The 24,910-nt window shown below is 34.2% G+C and overlaps 3 protein-coding genes across 4 annotated transcripts; 1 reads left to right on the forward strand and 2 right to left on the reverse strand.

Annotated features, from left to right (window-relative positions):
- Positions 1,017-3,992, reverse strand: LOC109343144 (putative HVA22-like protein g). The gene is made up of 7 exons (XM_019581304.1): positions 3,728-3,992; positions 2,715-2,755; positions 2,511-2,609; positions 2,367-2,423; positions 2,196-2,259; positions 1,901-2,110; positions 1,017-1,649 (listed from the first exon to the last, which is right to left on the reverse strand). The coding sequence occupies exons 2-7, from the start codon at positions 2,744-2,746 to the stop codon at positions 1,200-1,202; spliced, it is 912 nt and encodes a 303-aa protein (XP_019436849.1). The 5' UTR covers positions 2,747-2,755; positions 3,728-3,992; the 3' UTR covers positions 1,017-1,199.
- On the forward strand, positions 6,923-9,309 carry LOC109343145 (protein disulfide-isomerase LQY1, chloroplastic). Its single transcript, XM_019581306.1, has 5 exons — positions 6,923-7,193; positions 7,299-7,382; positions 7,499-7,550; positions 8,531-8,687; positions 8,979-9,309. The coding sequence occupies exons 1-5, from the start codon at positions 6,927-6,929 to the stop codon at positions 8,998-9,000; spliced, it is 582 nt and encodes a 193-aa protein (XP_019436851.1). The 5' UTR covers positions 6,923-6,926; the 3' UTR covers positions 9,001-9,309.
- LOC109343142 (5'-3' exoribonuclease 3-like) lies at positions 10,610-19,850 on the reverse strand. Of its 2 annotated transcripts, none has more exons than XM_019581301.1 (23): positions 19,507-19,850; positions 19,324-19,426; positions 19,131-19,207; positions 18,033-18,224; positions 17,808-17,927; positions 17,609-17,671; positions 17,291-17,434; positions 17,010-17,174; positions 15,737-15,814; positions 15,553-15,639; positions 14,957-15,229; positions 14,679-14,774; positions 14,488-14,583; positions 14,197-14,267; positions 13,747-13,875; positions 13,591-13,667; positions 13,463-13,503; positions 13,305-13,379; positions 13,022-13,179; positions 12,168-12,284; positions 11,984-12,059; positions 11,719-11,801; positions 10,610-11,595 (listed from the first exon to the last, which is right to left on the reverse strand). In XM_019581301.1, exons 1-23 carry the CDS (start codon positions 19,708-19,710, stop codon positions 10,938-10,940), a joined length of 3,183 nt encoding a protein of 1,060 aa, XP_019436846.1. In that variant the 5' UTR covers positions 19,711-19,850; the 3' UTR covers positions 10,610-10,937. The 2 variants fall into 2 exon arrangements, with proteins under 2 accessions (XP_019436846.1, XP_019436847.1); XM_019581302.1 differs by having other exon boundaries at positions 12,168-12,272; positions 19,507-19,849.

Raw genomic sequence — 24,910 nt, forward strand, 5'->3', positions numbered from 1 at the left:
ATAGTCATAAAATTCTTTTAAGGCATAGAAATGAGAGGCATCTAATAGTAACAATTGCCATTATTGTGTTCGAGATTATTATGACTCAATCGTTGTAGTTTAAACTTTTTGTTATTAAAAATATATTTTTAAATTCGACACGATCCAATATGTCCCAACTATGGTTGTGATAAGAGTTATATGACCATATCATTGTAATTCGTTATCACACTGCAATTATTGTGTGATGCCGTTGTAATGATAACCGCAACCGCCAGTACTGTTTTACAGATCTATTTCATTTTGAATGGTTAACAAAATTGCTTTTTAAAATATTACTTTTCAACTGTGAAAATGAGAAATTTAGGTTTCAAATTTTGTTGATCTTAGTTCTAGATGCAGGTGGATTGTCTTCTTATAATCAACTTGCAAACATATTCTTATGCATAAATTCAAGGATTTGGACAATTTAGCCCCATTGTGTGTGTAAATGACCCAATTTTCATCTTAAGTTCATATGAGCCCAACCCATATCACATCTTAGCTAGTTAGCTTACATAGGTCTAGACATTAAAATTTGCATGTGACACCCTTAATAGGATGGAACCTTCCATGATCCCTACAAAAGAGATAAGAAAATCTTTATCTTACACTAAAAAAATGGGTGTAAAAAAGTATAGGGGAAATAAAAATAACAAGAAAAAAAAGAAAAGAAAATGATAGGGGAGTGTGCGATGTGATAGGAAGGTTATAAAAAGAGGTGCAAAAAATTAGGTAAAAGAGAAAATGGTAGAAACATAAAGACATTCAAATCTTCATTTTTTCAAGAAAATACATTCAAATCCTAATGCCAATTCGGGTCATCTTTCAACAACCACAATGCAGAATAATTTGTTACTAGTGTCAAAATATATTTATAATCTTTGATTGATAGAAAATACCTTCTAAAAATATTACTACATATATTTTGTTTCTATATGTTTATCCCTCATGTTTTCTGGATCTAACTCTGCTAGCATCTCATCAGAACGAGTCAATAAAATGGAAGTAGGACGTTTCCATTCCAAGACAAAATCTTGTAAAATAATAAAATGAAGCAACAAATGGAATGAAAAGTGAGGACAACAAATTTACACAAGGTTTTGTAATTATTCAATACACATCATTGTCCATCTACACATACTTCAAGCTAAAAATTTGACAACATTGATATTGTTGCACTAGTGGATTCCTGCTAATCTGTTTTTTCTTAGTCTGCCCCGTGTAACCCGAATGCTTTCTTCCATTACGGTCTCCTTTGTAAGAGGGTTCCCGCTTTCATTCGGTAAGGAAGTTGAAGATGATGCTGCTGCTTCAATCTGCTTTGGCTCTGTCTCTGTTGGTGCAGATTGGTTGGTCGTTTCGGGTATATGATTAGATTTCTGGGTGACTAAACCTGCTGCGACGGAAGCCTTAGAATTTGTCTTTTGGTTATTTAAAACTGCTACAAGAGAAGCTGCTTTAGGCATCTTTGGAGAAACCAACTCTTCCTGTACTTCCTTCTGGAGCTGAGTTGAAGATGTGCTAGAGGTAGGAGATGGAGGTTCCTCATCTTGTGGTTTTGTTGCAGCAGCTGGTTGGCGATTAGCAGCTGCGGGTTGACGGACATTCCCTCCGGGTCCTGGTCGTTGCTGTGATTTAATGATACAACATCCATTTTAATGATCAATGATATTAATGTAGAAATTATGTTAAAAAGTCCTTCCTAGTTAATAGTTTCTGACAGGCACATCAAGAATTCTAAACATACATAAAACACAATCTAAAAACTAGAACTGATTATGGAAATTCTATATTATTTTGCCTCGTTAAGATTCTTGCATAGCTGAGTCACATTCAAACATAACGGCAGGAAGACCAACACATGATTGTAATCAACTACCTGAGCCGGGCGAGGTGATGGCGTTGATTGTGCAGCAACAAATTGCAAAATGTCATATACTCTAGTCTGGCCATAACTAGCAGCTCTTTGCCAATACAAAATTGCAATATCTCCTGCCCTTGTCCTTAGTTCCAACAAGCTACGATCAATTTCTGGCTCATGTTTTGCAACATATGGTTTAAAGAAGGAATCATACACATATGTTGTCCCCTAACACATTAAATTTTACCATCATGTTGAATAAAAAGAAATAATAAATTAATATCAGATTCTACCAAAGTCAGTAATTCTATACCTTTGTTTTAGGGTACCAAAGAAAGATGAAGAAGAACAACTTAGCCTCACTGTACATTGGGACCCTTCATGAAGAAGCAATCAATTCAAAAATAAGAAGACACAATAAACTTTTTTTAATAAGAAAGGTAATTTAGGATTCTCTGAACACATCCAAGATAGAATCCTCTACCATGATATAAAAGCATCACAAATTCTCTCAGATACTGTCAAAACAGCAACTAAAATCCTGCAAGATGGAAAACGAAAGTAGGTATAAGCACACATCATCGGAAGAAGCTAATAAAAATTTAACACTGATGATCAACATATATACCAATACTGGCACCAAAAGCGAAGTTGTCCAACTTCTGGTTTATTCTTTTCAACTGCTTTATAGCACTCATAGGCTGGGTAAGCATAGCCCAAAACCATTCTGCCAATGCATCAAAGCACAAATAGGTTTATTAAATTTCGAACACAACAGTGTAAACCATTTATAAAAAGGTAAACAAGAAATTTAAAACGCCAAAAAACATACACAAGTGCCCTGGTAATAAATGATCCAATCATTTTGTATCCCTGTAATTGAAAGAGAAGGTAACTGGTTAGGCCAAATACCATAACATCTAAGCAACTGATACTGAAGAATAATGATACAGATGCTACAATTCATGTATTGCAAAATTAAGTTCACTTCAGTTAACTATTAGAAAACATTCAGAAAGCCAGGCTTCTCCGATTTCAAATAAGCGAATAAAAAAGAAAGAACAACGACAACAAGAGCAGCATATATTCAGATCATCATAATCTTCTTAGCAAGCTTGGGGGGAATTATGCAAAGCCCACCCGCTCTTGTACTTAAACACAAATTGAAACCAAAAAGTGAATGTTCCTGACCATCATGATAAATAAAATCATAGCCAAAAACAAAAGTTGTAATTCCATGATCATTAAAATTGCAAACACAATGATATCCTATAGGCTATAGCACCATTATTCTTCACAAAACCAAAATTCATTTCTGGCTTTCTCTCAGAACTTCCTTATCAACTGGAGTGTTCTAAGAACAACATAATATAGGTAGATACTGATAATAATAAAGGGAAATTACGACGATTTATCCGGCTTAATAACAGCAGAAAGCCCTCTTAATTCAAAAGCTACACACACCTCCCTTAAGATTCAGTATTCACTGCATTTACCTCCTCTATATGGGCGATTAGTGTAATGACATTGAGGTCAATTTAATTTCCCCTAATAATAATATCAATCATCATCATCATCTTGTACAACAAATTAGGTTTGTGATTGTGACCTTACACTAGTAAGTAACCGTATTTCGAACTAGGATGCAGAGAATACTCTATAAACTAGTAGTTTCACAAAATCAATAATCCAAAAATTAGGTTGAAGCAATGCAGAGTGAAGATCAATATCAATGTCCAACATCAAACTCAACAACATAACATAGCACTAACACGTTTAATGCAATAAACGAAACTATTTGATTTAATTTACACATAGCAAAATCAAAAGGAAAACTATCATCACCTGAAACTAGTGGTCGTGTTGCGGCGGAGAAAGATGGCGGCGTAACGGAACGGCGAAGCGTTTAAGATTATCGGGGAAAGAGAAGGTGGAAAAGTAACAGAGTGAGAAAAAAATAACAGAAGTGGAGAATTGGAGTGTGGATTGAAAAAAGAGCCGTTAAAATGTTACATTGCAATTTCCAAATGGCACTGTTATTTATTCCCTCTTCTTCATTTTGGTCCTTGCATCATGTATTACTGGGAATTGGGAAATGCTTCTGTATATGTGGATTGGAACGACATATAAAAAATGTTCAATGTATACCATGAACATTCTTGTGCACTTTAAAATGATAAAGTCAAAGCAAATAAGGGTGCGCATTGCTTAAAAAGTTAAAATAAAGTCATTTGTGCAATGCAATAGTCACGTGGAATATGGCTTTGGCCTTTGCTGGATGAGAAAAACTTGGATGAAGATGCATATAAATAACAGGTCACATTTAGAGACAAGTGTATTTATGTTTGTTGGTGATAGTATTTAGAGATAAGTGCATTCTTGCTAGAATGCTTGTACTTATTTTTGGTTTAAAATGATTGTTTTAAATTTTTTATTGTGATTATATTGCTTTTACTATAATTATAGGAAAATATGACTAATATGATTGAAATTGTTATCGCTGTTGCGAGTATTCTTGAATCACAATTTCAATTACCGATTATAAGGTAGAATTTAAAATGATATTTTATTTCGATATGTACAAAAAAAATATAATTATATCATAGTCAACCATCTTTTATCAACAATTTATTTCAAACATCATGCAATATACTTCATGATAAATTTGAGTATATATGATGCAAAAATTGAAATCCGTTGACTTTGATCATCATATCATATAATTATGTCCTAGAATGGGTATGCATTGCCATCGTCCATTATTAAAAGAGTAAATTTTTACACCCACGTCCCCATGAATTTTAGTGAAATTATATAAATTATCCTTCACTTTTTTGTACCTACACAAACCCCTAGTTTTTATATTTTCTTCATTATACTGACCACCCCGCATAAGAAATATGTGTAATCTTTTAAAAAATAAATATAATAATTGCAATTAAGTTAAACAAAATATGATATATTGTTGAGACAAGTCCAAATAATATACAAATCAATGTATTTCATTATTTTTGTTACAAAATGCATCAACAGTTCTAAAGAGATATTATTTAAATCACTTTTATACTTTATTGTAACGGACAAAAATAATAAAGAGGTACTGACTCATATATTATTTGAACTTGTCTCCACGGTATACTATGTTTTGATTAACTTAATTGGATTTATTATATTTTTTGTTTAAAAGATTACAATTATTTCTCGTGTAGGGTGGTCAGTGTAATAAAAATATAAAAAATGAGAGGTTTTACGTATGTGTAAAAAATGTAAGGTAATTCATATAATTTCACTAAAACTCAAGGTGTAAATGTAACTATTTATTTTGTATAGAGAAGCCATTGAATTGGGATCATTAGCTTTGTCGGTGGAGTGGAGGGCACGGTTGTTGGGAGAATAGTATCAACCACAAGTACTGAAGAAAGCTAAGACGACAAATATGTTACATGGCAGATTACTGGTTTCAAAAAAAGCAAAAGGTCATTAGAAAAAAGACCCTCATTATGCTATATAAAAGTTTAAGCTTGATTTCAGAAAGCCAAACTGCCAAAGGACCCTATTATATGAACAAATAAGTTTCAGCACTATGGGTAATAGAATAATTTGTTTAACTATGAAATTAGAGTTTAGATTGTGTATATGAAAAGTCTTTATTGTCAAAAGGCTATAGAAAAAAATCACTTCAATCTTAGGTCTCAATGAATAAATATCCTGCTGTTTGTAACTAAGGTTCCTTGGTAATGATACACACCAAAATAAAAGTTCCTAAGATGATATGAGTATAAGGCTAACATTAAAGTGTTTAATATCTTTGCACAGTGTAAAATTTTGTAATATATCATCTCTGATATTCACATGTATTATTCTTGTTTCAAGAATTGTTTTTGTACTAGCTATCTCATCATTATTTGGATAAAAAACTAATATCTTTCGGGAACTGTGATTGTTGCACATAATAAGTGATGCTCTCAAAAATCAAACCATTAATATTTTGGTCATTCTGAGAATTTAATAAGATCATATACCACTAAACTAAGACATTATTGATAATATTTCAAGAATTGATTAGCACATCAATAATGAACGTATAGAAAAACTCATAATATCTACACCTATATTATTTCTCTTCATTAAAACATACATGTTATCTATATCTACCTTTAAATGAAGGTAAAGAAAAAACAGAAAAGGGAATCATGTGGATGTTTCCCCTTGAAAGGAGGAAAAAAGAAGAAGAAAAAAAGGACTTCAAAGCCTTAGATTACACGTTTCTCAAAGTATTACATTCATTCATAGATATCATGTACAATGATGCCAATTACCAAAATTCAACATCAATGGTCAATTTTGGTCATTCCCTCATGTGCCTCCTAATTATGTTTGTTGGCATTTTGCTCTCACGTTTCTCTACAATAAAATTATAATATTTCCGTCTTGTTTTCTGTATCATACATTTTATATCATCTCACCTTAGCTTCTAGCCTACATTTTATTGACATTAGAGCTGAAACAAATTAATGGACTAAGTTGAGGACAAATAATTGACCAAATTGATGAAAAAATAAATTTTTTTGTCAAACATATATTTAAATCAAATTAAAATATCAGAATAAAGTATATTCTCGTACTAGAAAATAAATTATATCCGACAGTAATTAAAATCATGACATGTGTTATATTTAATTATTTTTTATAAAATCTAAAAACTACAAAAATAGCATATATATCATAATTTTAATGACCGGAGAAAATAACTTATCTTCTAATGTGAAAATATTTTATTCTCCTCAATTTCGAACTTCTCATCACTTTTTATGGATGATGTTAAAACATGCAACAAGGAAAGATGTTATAAGCCCAACATGATTGGTTGGATCATTCAGGATTAGTGAATGCAAAATTATAGGCTTTCCAAAGAGAGAAAAGGCTTTGGGCCAAGCATTTTGATAAGCCTATTCAGCTAAGAAACATGGTTATGGCAATGGAGCCACGTGGAAGATGGGACAATGACTATGTGGTCGTTACTTACTGACACTGAAATTGGATCATGTCCTCATTTCTTCATTCTCAACAAAGAACCCATTTCAGTTTTAATAGTAACACAATACAAACCAGAAAAACAGAACAAAATAACAAACAACTGAATTCAAAGGAGTTAGAAATGACAATAGCTCCTTCTCTTTCTCTCCCTCATTTACATTCTTCTTTTATTTGTTGTCCTCTTAAATCTTTCTCTCCATCACTTAAAACTAGAATTCAACCAAAACCCACATTTTATCCACGTATTAGAGCACTAGAGCTTGATCAAAATACGGTTTTTCTTTCTAACTTTTCATTTACTATGTTTTACTTATCTTTATTTTGTGTTTAATTTTGTTTAAATTATTACAAAATATTTTTGTTTCTAATGTGTTCTCAGGTATTGGCAATAACAGTTGGTGTTGTGAGTGTGGCTGTTGGGATTGGTGTTCCTGTGTTCTACGAATCCCAAATTGATAATGCTGTGAAGTGTTTATTACTTTATGTTATACAATATGTGTTATTTCATTTACTATGTCATATAATATAATCTTTTGGTATGTCTAATTGAATTTGAGTTACATATTCTCTTTGTTGCAGGCTACGCGAGACAACACACAGCCCTGCTTCCCATGCAATGGTTCAGGCGCTCGTAAGTTTAATCTCTAGTTTGTATATCACATTAGGCCGTAAATGTAGTCAGTTCAACTTTACATAGTGAAGAGGTAATCGGTTATTCAGTTGCAATCTAAGGAAGTAAGCATCCCTTAGCAGAAAATGTCTTTTTTCTAGCGAACATTGAACCTTGTAGGCACTTTGTCATACGCGTAGAGAGTTTAATCTTTAGTTTGTATATCACATTAGGCCATAAATGTAGTCAGTTCAACTTCACATAGTGAAAAGGTAATCGGTTATTCAGTTGCAGTCTAAGGAAGTAAGTATCCCTTAGTAGAAAATGTATTTTTTCTAGCGAACATTGAACCTTGTAGGCACTTTTTCATACACATAGAGAGTTTAATCTCTAGTTTGTATATCACATTAGGCCATAAATGTAGTCAGTTCAACTTTACATTGTGAAGAGGTAATCGGTTATTCAGTTGCAGTCTAAGGAAGTAAGCATCCCTTAGTAGAAAATGTCTTTTTTCTAGCGAACATTGAACCTTGTAGGCACTTTGTCATATGCGTAGAGAGTTTAATCTTTAGTTTGTATATCACATTAGGCCATAAATGTAGTCAGTTCAACTTCACATAGTGAAAAGGTAATCGGTTATTCAGTTGCAGTCTAAGGAAGTAAGTATCCCTTAGTAGAAAATATCTTTTTACTAGCGAACATTGAACCTTGTAGGCACTTTGTCTTACACATAGAGAGTTTGTGAAAATTTACAATCACGGATTCATGATATAACACAAGGATGGAAAAGGGCAACAATTCAACTGTACTGAATTAATAAGAAGAGAAGAATTTTCATGAGTTATGACTTACGACATTTTGATTGTCTCAGCATTACAGCAGTCCAGGGATATACTTCTCCTGTTTAAACTTCTTACCTTTATGGATGAAAACTCAATTGTTTTATAGTTCTCTTTTAATCAACCTTACATTTGAAATTTGAAATTGTTACAATTTTGCAGAGAAATGCAGATTTTGCTTGGGAACTGGCAATGTGACAGTAGAGCTTGGCGGGGATGAGAAAGAGGTCTCCCGGTGCATAAATTGTGATGGTGCTGGTTCACTAACATGCACGACATGTCAAGGATCTGGAATTCAACCTCGTTACCTTGATAGAAGGTATGAAGTTATGCTGTCTAATTTTTTTCCTTGTAGTCATTATGCATATAACAATAATGCTAAAAGGAATGGTTTAGCATGTAAAATGTGAAAGCAAAGTGAGTTAGTAGTACTGGGGAACCTGAAATTGCTGCATCATATAAGTTTCTTCAACAAAATATTAAGGGTTGTCTGGGTTAGTGTTCCTCGCCACTAACTACTAGCAATAAAATTATGGTAACTAAAATTTAGTGTTCAAGTCTTTGCTCTTATATGTTAGTTAACCACTATTGTGTGCTTCATCTTTATCAGAGAATTCAAAGACGACGACTGAGCTCAGTTACAAGAATAACTGGTACTGATTTTGGATTTACTCCTGAGGTTAATGTACTCAATTAATTTCTTTGATCTGTGTACACACCTTATACAACAGTCAAAATCTTGTTGAACCTTTAATTTGCTTTGTCTTTTAATCCGTGACACCAAGCCCTTTCCTTTGCTGAGCTATTTGTAAAGTTTTGGCGCTCCAAGACATTATTTTATTCGATTATTCAATGTCCTGCACATTGGAGTTTGTTGGGTATTTGGCATCATAACTACAGAACTGTGGCCAAATTATTATGTTGTTTTTGTTTCACTTCAATTAACTTGTGTTAATGGGAGCTATCTTAAGTTGCTGATATGTACTCGTTTACAGATACTAGAAGCATAATATAATAGTAGCTAGTGAGGGGTTATGGTATTTTTTTTGCATGTGGTTATTGGTTAAAACTTTGATACTGCTACTGCCATTATAACAAAAGATACTAGAGTAGTCAATCTTGAAGTGGGAAGTAGGAATTATCTTTACAATATGGCCTTCAACTTCAACTGCCAGAAGTCATGCCCATTTTCTCTGATTGATGGAAAATGATGTGACCACCTATTGATAATTGAGGATAGTTTCCTGTTTTGATTGAATTTATCACATTTTGCTTTAAGGAGTTCCAAGAATGAACATGTTCCTCCTCATCCATGACACATTTTTTTGCTTCTATGGATATGATAGGTTTTACTTAAGAAACAAGGTTTTAGTGCAGGGATCCATCGTGATGGATCATTAGGTGCAGTAGTTATATTTAAACATTTGTCTCTAAATTAGCTGTTATTTCAATAGAAATTTCAAGTGTGGTCATAGAATCACACACACCTAGCACATAGAAAGCACGATGATATGCACTTTCATCAAACACTTGCTGAACTAGTGAACTGTGTTAACAATTAAAAGTTTTATAAAATTCATATATGTAGAAACCAATGATATGAGGACCTAATAACTAACTCGGTTCACTCTTAACTGCATGAGGGTTAGTTCACTCTAAACTGTGAAAATTCTGAACCAAACGAGTTAAATCAGCTTAACCAAAATATCCCAAGAAGCTATGTAAACGTTTCATTTACTTATTTTTTTAAAAGCCAACAAATGTTATTCCAACGTTCTAGGTCATTCCAATAAAAAATTAGAAAAATATTACTACAATATAATTATAATTAATTAATTGTATAGAATTAGGCATTTTTTTATAAATATATTTATAACTATATATGATATTTTTTATCCAACCCAACTGTTCTGTTTAACATTGGTAAATTATTTAAATAAAGCTTTTGACCCATGTGATGTCACTTTGAAAAAACTAAGCAAAACACGAGAGTCCGCATGGTAGATATCATTTAACTTTGTTTTCAGATCTTATTGTTTTATTTTTTGTATAAAACATACAAAATGAAAAATTGGAAAAGATTGAGTAATATCAAATCGATAAATGATTAATTGTACATACGTAGTGATACACCCACGAACAAAAAGGAGGATAAAAAATAAACCTTCCAAGCATTAACCAAGACTCAGAAATATAATGCTTCCTTCTTATCCTCTAACATGAAGAAATTAAGTGAAAATGTCGGGAAACGAAATAAGCATGACTGCAATTAAATGGTGAAAAAAGGAAATGTCCAATAATGCTGTATTACCTTGTTGACGAAATAAGCATATCTGAAAGATGAATAGCAATTGAATAGCCTATCAAATTGAAAACTGTTACCAAAACTGAGTTGTAGGGTTATAAATTTATAATCAAACATTTGATCTATATTTGACGGGAATTGGTAAGGTGACTACACTTTTGGGCAAATGACAGAAACTAAAACAATTGTCAAAACTCACCTAAATGGTTAAATGGGTGAAGCGGATATGGTATAACATTCATTTCCGGGGGTGCAAAAAACGAATTATTTGGGACTATAACCAGGTGGTGGCATTGGCCTCCTGTTATTACCTCTTCTATCTGATAGAGAATATTGATTGGGTGGATGTTGACCATATTCTCTGGGGCCATTCGAGTTATTCCGAGGAGCCCAGTTCTGGTAAGGAGCTCTAGCTGATTGGAAGTTTTGCTGGGGATGGCCAGCTTCACGATGATGACTACCATACGCACCTGGCGTATTCAAAAACCTCGCGTTCTGATAATTTCCTGAAGGTTGATGATATCCATGCCTTGCATTTCCTCCACCACCATGATTATTTCTTTCATAAGGTTGAGATATATGATGGTTATTTCTTTCATAAGAATTTGATTGAAGATGAGGATTGTACGTGGATGGTGCTGGCACGTATGGTTCATTATAACCATACTGCTGAGGGGCAGGAACAGCATGCGGTGGTTGGCCTCGGAGCGGTGACACTGCACTATATCCTGGGTGTGCTTCATGATTATAATATGGCGGAAATGGTTGTGAATGACCCCTTGGTGCAGCATAAGATAGAGGTGGCCCATTATTGGGATAGCGGTATCCATTAGTGCCACCCTTCGCCTGTAATGAATTGACAATGAGTCTGTGTGCTGCTTCTCCATGCTCCCGACCGGAAATAGATCCAGGAGGGTTTTGCCTGTAATAGAAAGCCGAAACCCGAGTCTTAGCCAGCAAGATGACAAGATGCTAAATGCAATCCAATAGTTAATCACAAAATAAACCTGTCTTTTAGTTCAACATAAGTAAACCAAAGACTTACCTAGCATTTTCTTGATAATGCCTCCTGCCTGAATCTTCATGCCATAAAACAGGTTCAGGCTTTAGATCCCCAATTGTCACAGTCTGTATAAAAATAACACAATTTTATTGTTCCACCTACATTGACAAATGCAAGTAAACAGAACGCAAGGAAGCATCCAGCTTAAACAGACCGGGGTCTTTTACTGCAGTTAACCTTTGAGATCGATCAAGAAACCTAGGAGTTGACCACCTATAAAAAAGCAGCAGCTAGAAAATTCTAATACCTTCTTAGGAAATTTAACTCCTTGTGGGGGTTGGGTAATGTGTTTATGTAGATCTGGGAGTCTATATATTGCACATCTGAGCAACAAGGCAAGAAAAGTCAAATAAGAAAATTCAGATCCATTACTAATTGACCATAAGTCAACCTTTTATGAGATCATTAATACTGGGCATTTATGGGCTTACATGACATGGTTGTCAGTGATGTCTTCCATGCTTGCAACAGGAGACCTAAAGATAGGAGGGCAAGGTTCTCCACCACATAAGGATAGATAACCATTCATTCCACCACTGCACATATCACTAAACATCAGAAAATAATCCAGGCAGATCTCAAAATCTGTCATTATGAATACAAGATGTACGAAGCAAATAAAATTGACAACTCCATGCATATTCTATAACATAAAAAAATTGACATTCTGCTTGTCCTCAGAAACAAATAGCCATCCACACCAACTGGGGTACTTCACCAAACAATTGTTTCTTTTAGCTACTCAAAAAACACTACCTGCCTTACAAGCTTGCAGCAAAAGTCACTCACATTATCATAATATATTGAGTGTACAAGTGAGGGCTAGAGGCATTTAAAAATCTAAATGCCTAACAGTAAATAATGCTAATTCCAGTCTAGCACTGACAACAGTCACAGTTGAAAAATAATGTATTAACTATTCCAAGGTAAACTTCTGAGTAATAAGTAACAGAAACCTAGCAATTCTGTATCCATTGACTCGTTTCTTAAAATCATGTGATCATATTTAATGAAAAGAATAATATCATAATCCAAGCTTCAAGGCCTCATGGTTTTTTTTATCACAGACAGTATTGAATTCAATAAGACAACTTAGAAGAATTCAAAGAGCATATCATCACTTGCCACATAATCCTGAGATGGATTGTGATTCATGACCATGCCCCATCATCCTCATCAGATGTGGCAAATTCACCGATGTAAAATTTGTCATATTCAAAATGAAATCCATGTAAATCATTTCTCATCCAAAAGTTCAGGTAATTGTCGAGCATTATGCACCTACCTTTCATTTGGATTGATTCGTTCCTTGACCTCAGCGCGTTCACTGTCTGACATGTTTCTACATTTGTTGTCAAGTGTACTTATGCACACACAGAGAGGATGACAAGAATTCACAAAAAGCAAGTCAAACATTATAGCATTTCTTCGTTTTTCCTCCGGCTTTTTTCCACAGGGTTAGAGTACCAACAAAATATAAACTAAAGTTAGCAATAATAGAAAGGTGTGTTAAGAAAGATGAATTGAAAAAAAATGTGAACAAAGACTCAAGAAGAATAGAGCTCTACTGTTAACAATTTTTCAATTTTTCGGACTTCTGAAAGAAGACGTGTTTCGTCAATAAAAGGCAACTTTGCAATACCCTACGAAGAGGAAAGGTTATAAGCTATGTTGTGGTCATGTCCAGAAAAATACTAGTTAAAAAAGTGGCAGATGAGGAATGAACCTGCCAAGCATATCGTTTTCCATTCATGTCCACTTCAAAATCTGATACACAGCGCATAGGGACAATACATATAAAACAGAGAAACTTGTATACACTTGTATTAACAACCAACTTAATTAAAAGCATACCGATTGGATAAAAATCAATAATTGGTGAGGTTGGATCTGTCATAAGTTTCCTATATGGCTCAGGAAGTGCATGTGAACTGCAGAGAAGTCAATATTTCCAAGTTACATAAGCCTGAGCTAGTAAGTATAAGGATAGAAAAAGGTTAGCAAGCAAACCTTGCGGCAGGAAAAACCCCTAGAAGCTGGTCAAACGGTTTGAATGGGGCACCCAGATTAAAGCTAATATTAAGCTCACCAAGGCCCTTCAGATCAGACGCAAACGGGGCATAATGGTAAGGGTAAAACCTGTTTTATACCACAAAAATTAGATAAAAAATTTAAGCATCTGAGGCTTGGGATGCAATCTGGCTGAAAAAAATATATGAACATTACAGCCAATAAAAAAATCACATCCCCCCTAGCCATATTTCTCTCCTTTTCACCAAAAAAATATTTTAATAAAACAAAAATTCAAAATTGACACTCGCCACCGGAAATCTGGTCACCACAAATTTAGTCATCCAGACAGAATGAGAAAAAAACACAAGCAGCATATGAAAGACAAGAAATCCGAAACATATTTAGATTCAGGAAAGCATTACAAAGAAAGTTGGAAATGAAGCTCACCAATTCCAAGAACAAACACCTTCATAATAATAGTGCATCACCCAACATAAGCCTTCGGTGTATTTCAAGACCTAAAGAATAAAATGCAATAAGAACACCCAGATATCCATATAAATCAAGATTAGTAACACATCGATTTGTCACCAAGAGTCAGCTCAGTTGGTAAAGCTGCAGGACATAAAGTGTGAACACATAGGTTCCAACCCAGGCAGCTACACAATTTCCGCCCTCACCCTCCCCGTCGAAAACTTTGCCCAAAAGAATAAAGTACAGATCCATTCATTTACTTACAACATCTTTCCGTATCATTTCACGTTCCTCGGGAGTTTTAGCATAAAATTTTTCCTCATAATACCTCTCTTTCCAGCCTGGTTCTCCCAACTTAATCTGTTAACAAGTCACTTCCAAATTAAACATCAAATTAAAATACATGGAAACATACCTAAAATTTAAATACAAATTATATTCATTCTACACTTTACCTTGTCCTCTTCAGGATTTTTTGAGTTGAATGCATCAGATTTCTCACGAAGTATCTCCTTCAGCTTTGCTTTCAATTCATCTTTGTTATCTTGAACCTGGAAAGCATAAGATTACTAAATTCAAAGACAGGGAATGGAAGAAATCAACACCATTAATATAGTAAAATGATTCGAAATAACAAAGTGTATTTTTAACTCCTTGTTAGGCTCATACCCAGTAACAAGTTAGCCCATATATTAGTTCTAAAGAATGCCTCTCCTGAAGCAGGAAAACATACATCTATTTCAAGACTATTCTCGGCTTCAACAATTGCAGCAGCAACGCTTGCTCCTGAAGAAGTTAACCTAGCAACTTTATGAGGCCCCTGAGAGTCCTCTTTATTGTGTTTTTTATACCCAGATTGTTGATATGGTGAAGGTGTTGGAGCTGAAGCAAGACGAGAGCCATGGAATCGTGAAACTGCAACTGCAGACTCTGGCAGAGCCTGAGGCGCAGCATCATCTCCTCTTCTTGCTTGTGACTTGTCACGCTTTATTCTTTCTGCTTGTCGCTGAAGACAGGCCAATAAATACAAAGAAAGAATCAATTCAGAGCAAGCAAAACTATGTGTGGGTATGAACTTTAATTGCCTCCCATGCCTTCAAGCTATTTAGTTCCAGAGCAGAGCATAAACTAGAATCTTACAATTCAAAATATATAAATAACTAAATTTTCTCATGTCCTACAGATAGACAAATTGACAGTAGTAAATGCTTACATAACAGAACCTCGGTTCTCTTGTTTACTTCTTATAAAACCAGATCACATGTACTTAATTACATACTAAATACAGTACTTGACAACCCATGAAAGCTAAATGCTGTCTAACAGTACCTGATGCAGTCGAGCTCTTTTCTGAAATATTTTATCTTCATAAGATCCAACAGCCTGAATAAAGTGCTCCACCATGCTCAAATTTGGCTGAAAAACCATTGATAGAAAACAAAAACACTACTAAGATGAAAATCGACACAGCATACAGCATGCAATGTGTCACTCCAAATTAAGAGCAAGTTACCTTGCTCCCGTCGGTTAAGTAACCACCCAATGCCTTAAGTTCCTTCTTGTACACTGCCATCAGCAAGTTAATTGCACCCTGTAGAAAATAACAAAAATTTCAACCAATTGACCAGTTACATAACCTAAAGAAAAATATAAAACTTACTCCCCCGGGTAACAGACAGCCTATATCATAACACTGTGACTATTGCCATACATCAAATTAATTAAGAATCTAAAAGGATCCCCAACAGTAAGACCTCCTTTTGATAATTTTAGAACAGTGCTTAAACTTAAAAGACCAAGAAATAGCATCCTCATCCATTTCTCAGCACTTACATGTTATACAATGAAGACATGTACAAGGATCCCAACAATAGAACTTTCAGCATTCATTTTTATTTTTCTTAATCGGTCAACTCACATAGAACTACTAAGGCAGTAAGGCTAGAATAAAATATTACATACTCCATGCCAGAATCATGAAGACCCACTTGGCCATGTTATAAACCTAAAATTCAAGTTCCAAACAGACTAGATTTTCCATGAATTGCTAGATCACAGTATATTAACTAAGGTCTACCTGAACTCTCTCATACACCTTCCAACAAAAAATGTGAAAAATACAACAGAAGTGTCATTTTAAAGTCACTAATGCCGTTGCAAAACTGTTAGAATTGAGACTAGTCCATACCATATATTTCCTAAGGGTTTGATTCAGTCATATAAATACCAAAAAAAAAAACATGAAAGTTTAAACTTCACTCCTGTGGTTCCTAACGTTACGATATTTAAACCTTTCAGCTGCTTCCATCTAAAAAGCTTGGTCTTTTTATAGATGGTTACTCAACAATGTGTCAAAATTGACTACAAGGTTAGGAATTGATCTCTGCCACCCACATTTTTCACATGTTCACATTATATCAGCACAAGGTCAAGTGGGTTTGAAATTTACTAATGCTTCAAGCCCAAAGTATTTTTTGCGTGAGAAGGCATGTTATGATGTTATACCATTTAAGTCCTCCACCTAACAGCTTAGGCTTTTGCGATACCATCACTTTCGAACTTGATCTATATTTTTTACGTTGTAGCCAAAAAAGAAACAAGGACAGAAACAAAAAAAAAACAGGAAGAGCACCAGCTCTCATATACATATACGACCAACAAATTTCAGTCAATAACAAAAACCACATAATGGTCAGAAAAGAGAGTACCAATCTGGAAATATGATTGAACAATTACATAAAATATTAAAAAGACACAGAAAGAACAAGAGATTTAGAATAACAAACCTCACGAATCTCTAGAGTAGGCATATGTGGTAGGAAATCATTGCCAACAAAAAAGCATATGAAGATAAAATCATCTACAATGCGCTCAAACTCAAACTCAAAAGGAAGATTGGGTATCCTCATTTCATGCTCCAGATATTCCCTCAAAGTCCAAATGTTCAGGAACTACAAAAGAAATGTACGCAATAATTATGGCCAGCAACACCAAAACTAATATTTTCACGTACAATACAAGATAACCATATGACAGAAATTTCATTTTTTTTTTCTCAGATCCAAACCTGGAAGGGCTTTTTAGCCACAATAGCATCTCCTTTTTCATCAAACTCTCCTGCCTTACGTTTTGCCTTTCCTTCACAGTTTGCAGCCATATGACCCATCTGGCCACAAAGGAAGCATTTGTCTTGTCCAGGAGTAAAAACAATCTGCAATAACCCATCATTTACCAACATGTTAATCACTCACAAACTTTGATGGAAAGAAGCCAACCAAATTGCATAAGCATTGATATTAACAATCAATCTTCATTGTTAACATCACGTAATTATTTAACTATGCTGCTATGCTCTAATTCAGAGAAAACCTCAGTTGACACAAACCTCTCTAAGAATTGAAAAATGGACTTCATGGGTAGCCAAAGCCAACATAATCAAATCGGCATCCTGTGGTACAATACAAATTTATTTGAACCAGTTAATCAAGTTCATGATAAATACAGGAAAGAAAAGACCGAGCGAGTGAAGGTCAAAAGGAAGTTGAATTTTCAAGAATAAAAAACATTGGAAGTAAGATATATACCAAACCATACAGGCAGTGTCGTGTATTTGGATCACAACCTTTAAGATTTCTCTGCAGGCGAATATAGGACATAATCTTATGCTCCCCTTCACCAGGAACATTTGCATCGGAAAGAATAACCTTCAGACAAAAAAATAAATCAGAACATCAGTATCCTCCTTATTACTAAGGCACACAAATGCAGCAGCCAAAAAATTTACTATTTAGATACAATGAGCTTGATACCTTGATATTTTGCCACCCAGGGTCATTGTTCAACCTAAGATGAACATAGTACTGAAGCGCAACTGACAAAACAGCCATAAATTCAGTTCCAGGTGTGATCACATTTGAATCAAAAGTCTGTGACTCTTCTTTGAGAGGAAGCCTTCTGCCCTCCCTCTCAAATTCCTCCCTTAACCTTGCTTCTTCCTCAGCCTATCATACAACCAACAAAATAAAACAAAGATATATCATATCCAGGCGTCTTTCAATATATTTTGTCATTACCTAGAGGGATGAAAGTAGCTCGCATTCACATATACATAAGTTGCTTAACATGAATACCCAACAACAATAGCCATAAATGAAAGGAAGCAAGCAAAAAACATAATCCCCTCAAGAGTATTCAGAACAGGATTATCTAGGCTTTAATGAATATTTTACATTACATAATGCATAAATATAAATATACCCTACAAAACCAAAATGAAAAAAGGAGTAGAGAAATACACAAACTAGAATATTCAATGTCAATATTCATGATCAGTAATCAGATCACTGAGTAGTTCAAGCATTCAAATACCAACTATATGTTACTAACATGTGTAAGCAACTTGTGGAAGCCCTGAAAGTACTTCAACCACACAACATTTTCAATTTTTCATGAAGCTTTTAGAGTTCTAGGATTTGCCGCTAAACTATAATTTTCTAGTGAATAATTACTGCCTACAGATTAATATAAATAGGGAATGTGCTTTGTATTTGTATCAAGCAAGTAAGGAAGTGAGCTGCATAATAAATTATAGTGCTCCACGTGTGAGACTAAGAAAATAAATTAAGAAAGTAAGGAGTGCAGCACACTTTGTATCAAAATTTTCCACATTAATAAAGTTTTCACGTCTACAACAACATTCAACTGAATTGCGGATAACAAACTAAGGTAGACTTTGGTACATGGTCATAACAGGTTCCACCCCTCACAATGGAACAAAAATGTCCTATTTAAGAAGTATACCAAACACAGAATAGGAGAGTTCCTATCTATGACTATATTTATATATGAAAGGTTGCAGCATAGTATAATGTAAACATCAAACCATAATAGTTATTAGCATTACATACCGCATCAGATGCATCTTTTGCTGCTCTAAACCGCCTAGAACGCTGTTGATTCATTTTAGCCCTTGGTGCAACACCATCTACAAGTTCAATTAACCAATTAAATCCAAAAAAAAACATACATCATAACAACAACACAACATATTATAATTTTCAAATTAACTCAAAATAACTCAAAATCGATAGAAACACATACCAATAGCCATATAGAGAAGCTTCCTAGGCCGCACCATACAAAATAGCCTGTCAATGTAGTCAAACATGCACTCAAACACCTCATCAAATGAGGTCGGAGATGGCTGCACTCAAATTACAACACAATTCATCACTCAATAACCGTAAATCTTATAACTCGTGAAATTGAAAGTAAAAAAATTACCCTATCTTCGGGATGAAAGCAAGGGTGAATGATTCCATTCATGTCGAGGTAGAGATTATCATATTCAATGTTGTTAGGGTTTTCCTTGCTCGTATCAACTGGAATCTGAGTTCCTTCGATAACCACTGGTTCCTCTTCGATCGCATCAACAATCACCATTGGATATTTTTCAGCTAGCCATCTATAAAACGCTGGAACTCCCATTTCGCCGCAAAACGAGAGAGAAACGAAAACCTAGAATCTAGTGGCTCTTTGAAACCGAAGGGAAAGAAGAAAGTAGAAGAATATGTGAAGCAGAAGAAATAACGATTCAAGTTTGGAATTTAGTTTTCGATAATTTTTAGTTTTCGGAATTTATATGACTAGATCCAACCCGTATTGGCGCCGAATTCTTATGATCGACCCGACCCGGTTTATTTTGCTGGTGGTGGAGTTCTTTTTTGCTCCATTGGCGGGAAATGGGTGGGTCGGGTTGATTATCCGAAACCGGCTTGGTGCTTAGTTAGCCTGCTAGGCATAGTACTGAATCTAAGGGTAAAAGTATACTTTATGTCCCCAAAAGTATGTTATTTTATGCGTTATTTTCTATAATCAGTTAAAAATAATTTATTATTAAATTTTAAACTTAAATATAAAAAAATGATACATGAAGTATACATTATTTTAGTACAATAAATATTGACTCGGGATAATATCACCTTTCAGCTGCAATTAATTTCCTGGAAAGACTCTTATCAGATATTGAAGAAATAAATTCATAATTTTCTTTTTACATTTAAGACTATTAATAATATGACATGTTAATTTTAAGGATATTGAGAAGGAAAGAATTCTTGATAAAAATGTGTACTATGTAAGGATAAAAAACAAAAGTCAACAATAGTCAAACCGCGTGCATGTCTATCATAGTTATTAAAACCGTACCGTACCGGCTGGTTCAACCGGAAAACCGGTGAACCGGACCCCTAACCGGTATGGTACAGGTGTTGAACCGGCCAAGTATCAAACCAGTCAAAACCGGTGAACCGGCCAGTATTTTACTAAATCGGTCAGTTTATACATATATATTTTTTTTTAAAACTTAAAAACCCATTACAAGGATGACCCATTTTTCCAACCCTTCTTCAACACTTCAAGACACAAACTTCCAAGGCATACTTAGATTACACATTTTGATTCCTAACATTCGTGTGTAATCTCAGTGACATTTGTGTAATCTTGGAGGGCTATCTGAAGATAGGATTTGGTAGAAAAGTATAATATTCATATAAGACAATTTTGATTCATTGATGTTAATTGTTAAAACTCTAAATTTATTTGTTTTATAGAGTGAGTTGTGAAGTTATGTCATTTATTTATATTTTGTGGTTGTTAAGTGATACTTTTGGATTGATATATGTTTTTTAATTTAGACTTTGAATTTGTTAAAGACTTAAAGGTGTTTATTTATGTAAATTTTGAGTAGATTATAAATATGAATTATAAATTTGAGTATCTACCTATTTGATATTTGTTGTTATAAGGTTATATATACATAAATATAAGTAAGTATGTCCGGTTTAACCGGCATGTGGTTTAATTACTGAACCACTGGTTGAACCACTGTACCACTATACCAGTACCCTGACCGGTTTGATAATCGGTACGGTTTTAACAACACTGATATCTGTATTTTATGAAATCTATATTATGTCATGGATAAAAAGTGCTATTTTTAAAATGTAATAAGGATTAAAATGATGGTGATAATATGTTTTACCCAATCAATATGAGACGGAGTAACTAATGAGTTATTAATCAAATGTTGTAAGGTTTTATTGGATTCCTATAATGATTAAAAGGTTTCAGATTTGATTCTTAACAGTTATATTTGTTGGAATAGATAGTCATGCACATCAAAAAAACTACAAAGATTGCAAAATATGAGATCGAGTAGGGAACATAAAGATACTTCTCTATCTTGAATTTCATAGGTAGGTGATAATAAATGTTAGACTTTCATTAAAAATACTTATTGAAAGAACAAAATTTGTGTTTTCTTTTTCCTTCAATTGAGATGTGGCACTAAAAATAGGACAGTTATGCTATACTCTTTAGGTAATACTCTATCTTCTCTCAATCTTTATATAAAAAATCATTACAGCCTATAAAAAGTTTTGATAACTCATATTCAAGATAAAAATAAAAATATAATTTTAATAAGTAATATTTAAACAATAAAAGGTAATAAATATTTAAACAAGTCTTATGAGTATATTAATGTTATTAATGAGGGTATCGTCCGGACTAATACATGTATCAAGTTGTAATTGACTCCTTAAGGTATAGATCCATGATTTTGGTATTTGAATTGGATTTGGAAAGTTCAAAATTTGATTATGGATAGAAAAATATATTATCACATGTTTGCCTTTATTAAGACATTACTCGCATTAATAGCATGAATCTAGACATTAGGTTTGTAACGCCCCAAAAATTACTCCTAAAAAGTCTTGCTCAAAAATGGGTATTTTTTTTTAAATAATGATGTCATATAAAATTTATTTTCTTATATTCGTTTTATTTTCGGAACATCACTTTAAGTAACATACAATGCGGAAAATTAAAAACATCATTACCTAAAGGTAAAAAATATAACTCAATATAACTTTGAATAATACTTCATTAGAATATCATGAAATGTTGGTACAAAGTACAAGGCGGAATCCTAATCGTCGCTCAAATAAAACTACTCACAAAATAAATACCCTGCACAGGTACACTAATCAAAAAGCACAATGGCCTGTATAGGTATAACCGTTTCCCTCAATCCTCCATGCCCCATCTTGGGACATCGAAAAGCGGTAACTCATAATCCTAACAGGATGATCCATCTGAACAAAACGCGAATAGAAAACAAACAGAAAGAAGATTGAGTAAACCATCTAATGAATATTACTCATTGACAGCATATCAGACAGACACGCATAATAAACACAATATATACATCACATGTAAAAATGCACAATAATGAATGATGTTATAATCTCATATTATGAGGATCAAAGTCCACAATCTCAATGTATGAATGTTATGCTTGTTTCATCCATCATTTCACCAATATCCTCCAACACAATATATACATCACATATAAAAAATGCACAATGATGAATGATGTTATAATATCAAATTATGAGGATCAAAGTCCATAATCTCAATGTATGAATGTTATGCTTGTTTCATCCATCATTTCACCAATATCCTCCCAATATACTATTTGGAAATAACCAAGAGTACAGGTCTCATAACAAGCCGATTTGAATGCACCAAAATTATTCCTCGCGAGGAAATATGATCGATCGGTTCCGAAGAACTGTCCATTTCAGGACGGTGTTGTATCAAACACTTTTTGGGCATCCCTCTCATTGATCCTAATTGCAAAGAGGGGTTGTCAGAGATCGTCTAGTTTGCACTGTGAGAACTGTCCGATCCAACAAAATACCTCATCCAGGAATACAAGGGAGTCGTCTCACCTATACTCACCCTCAAGACTTTGTTGACGAACCACCGCCATCGTCGTCCCTCTCAACATCTCGGGGCTCGTTCGTATCCCATAAATTTTCCTCTCCAATACTTCATTATCCATAATGAGTATGCACACTAACTGAGGTTAGCCTATTAAATCTTTTAATTATTATTTTATATGATCGGTCAAACCTAAGACATCTCCTAAAGGAATGCTTCATGTGGGACTCGATCTTACGTCAACACGTAAATAGAGGAATAACAACCCTACCACTACGAACCATCGTTGAATCACCTTGGACGACCACATGGTCAAGCCTCTTATGGTCAGACGACCTCACTGTTTGGTATCATGTAATCCTTTTTGGGCATCGCCCTAATCACGACATCACAGTCGGAAACCTTGCCCTAAATAGGCGCAAGAACAAAGGTACTTGTATAAGTTTATCAATTTTGGACACCAGACTCAATCATCTTAGTCATGGTCTTTCTCAAGTCTCAAATACACTTCACACCCAAACTATGGCTATTGCCTAAGCAATCAAACAATCAGAAACAATCAAAAGTATTGTATGTCTCTCGCTTAAGCGAGAAACTGTCGCTCAAGCGACGAACTCCTCAAAACAGACTCAATTCTCTTCCTGATTCTCGCCCAAGCAAGGGACTGTCGCTCAAGCAACAAATCCATCAAAAATTGGTCAAAATACCTATTTGGTCCATGCCCGGGCGAAATACGGTCGCTCGGGGTGCCAAAAACGCCCAAAACGGACCCTCGCCTTTAACAAAGCAATTCCTTACTTTTATTACTTTCAAGAATTTCATATAGTTATTTACCTTTACAACTTCTTGATGGCAAACATGTCATTAGGCTCTCGTATATATGAGAGTTATCGTTCAAACGACTTAAAAAGAAGTCATGTCTGTATGGAGCCCTCTCACTCGAGTGAGAGCTGTCTCGCTCAAGCGAGGGCACATCCATTTTTGAGGCATTTCTGGCTTAAGCGAGAGCTGTTTCGCTTAAGCGAGAAAACAATCAGTTCTCTTGGTGTCTATTTTAGCTCAAGCGAGAGTTGTCTCGCCCCGAGCTAAAACACTTGTTTTCTCTATACACTTCTCGCTCAAGCGAGAGCTGTCTTGCTCAAGTTACTTTTCTCAAGGAAAATATTTCTCATTTATATAACATGTTTTTAAACCTTGAATTTAATAATTATCGCATACATATGATTTCCATAATAATCATTCAAACATTATAATTCAAGAGTAAACATGATATTTGCATATATAAACATAACATAAATTGGTATAAGAAATTTTGTTGTACTTAATCCAAACAAATAGACAATTGATTAAGTACAAGATTTCTTAATACCCAAGGTAACTCCAAACTTGTGAGGGAGTTTGGAGGTCTGGATGCATATTTGGACACCACTATGTCATGATGTTTTCTCCCTCACCTGAGTGTGTCGGGTTGCTAGGTTCTTTGTTTGCAGGTAAACTTACTTGATCCGATCTCCTCTCGAACTCTTAATTACGCCAAAATAACGTTAATTAGTTAACTAACAATAACTATTATACTTACGAAATAACTTTTTACGCGAAGATAAAACTTCCGATTTAAAATGAATTTAATTGCTTTCTTCCATCCGATTCAAGGTTGAATATCCTTGAATCATCATTTGTCATTGAAAGTCTTACAATCAAATAACACTTTTTCAAGTAAGATTTTCAATAAAACTTATACTGGAATTATATCGTAATCCATGGATATACACCAGGCTAGTTCCCAAGAAAGAGAGGTGGGTCGTAAAGACACCCTTAAATACCAAGTCTTTCCTTAGACAGAACCTGTCTAGACATGTATTCCCACTTCATTACATTTTTTTGATAGTTCATAAATCTT

This window comes from Lupinus angustifolius, chromosome LG03, assembly GCF_001865875.1.
Source record: "Lupinus angustifolius cultivar Tanjil chromosome LG03, LupAngTanjil_v1.0, whole genome shotgun sequence".
In the NCBI taxonomy this organism is placed as follows: domain Eukaryota; kingdom Viridiplantae; phylum Streptophyta; class Magnoliopsida; order Fabales; family Fabaceae; genus Lupinus; species Lupinus angustifolius.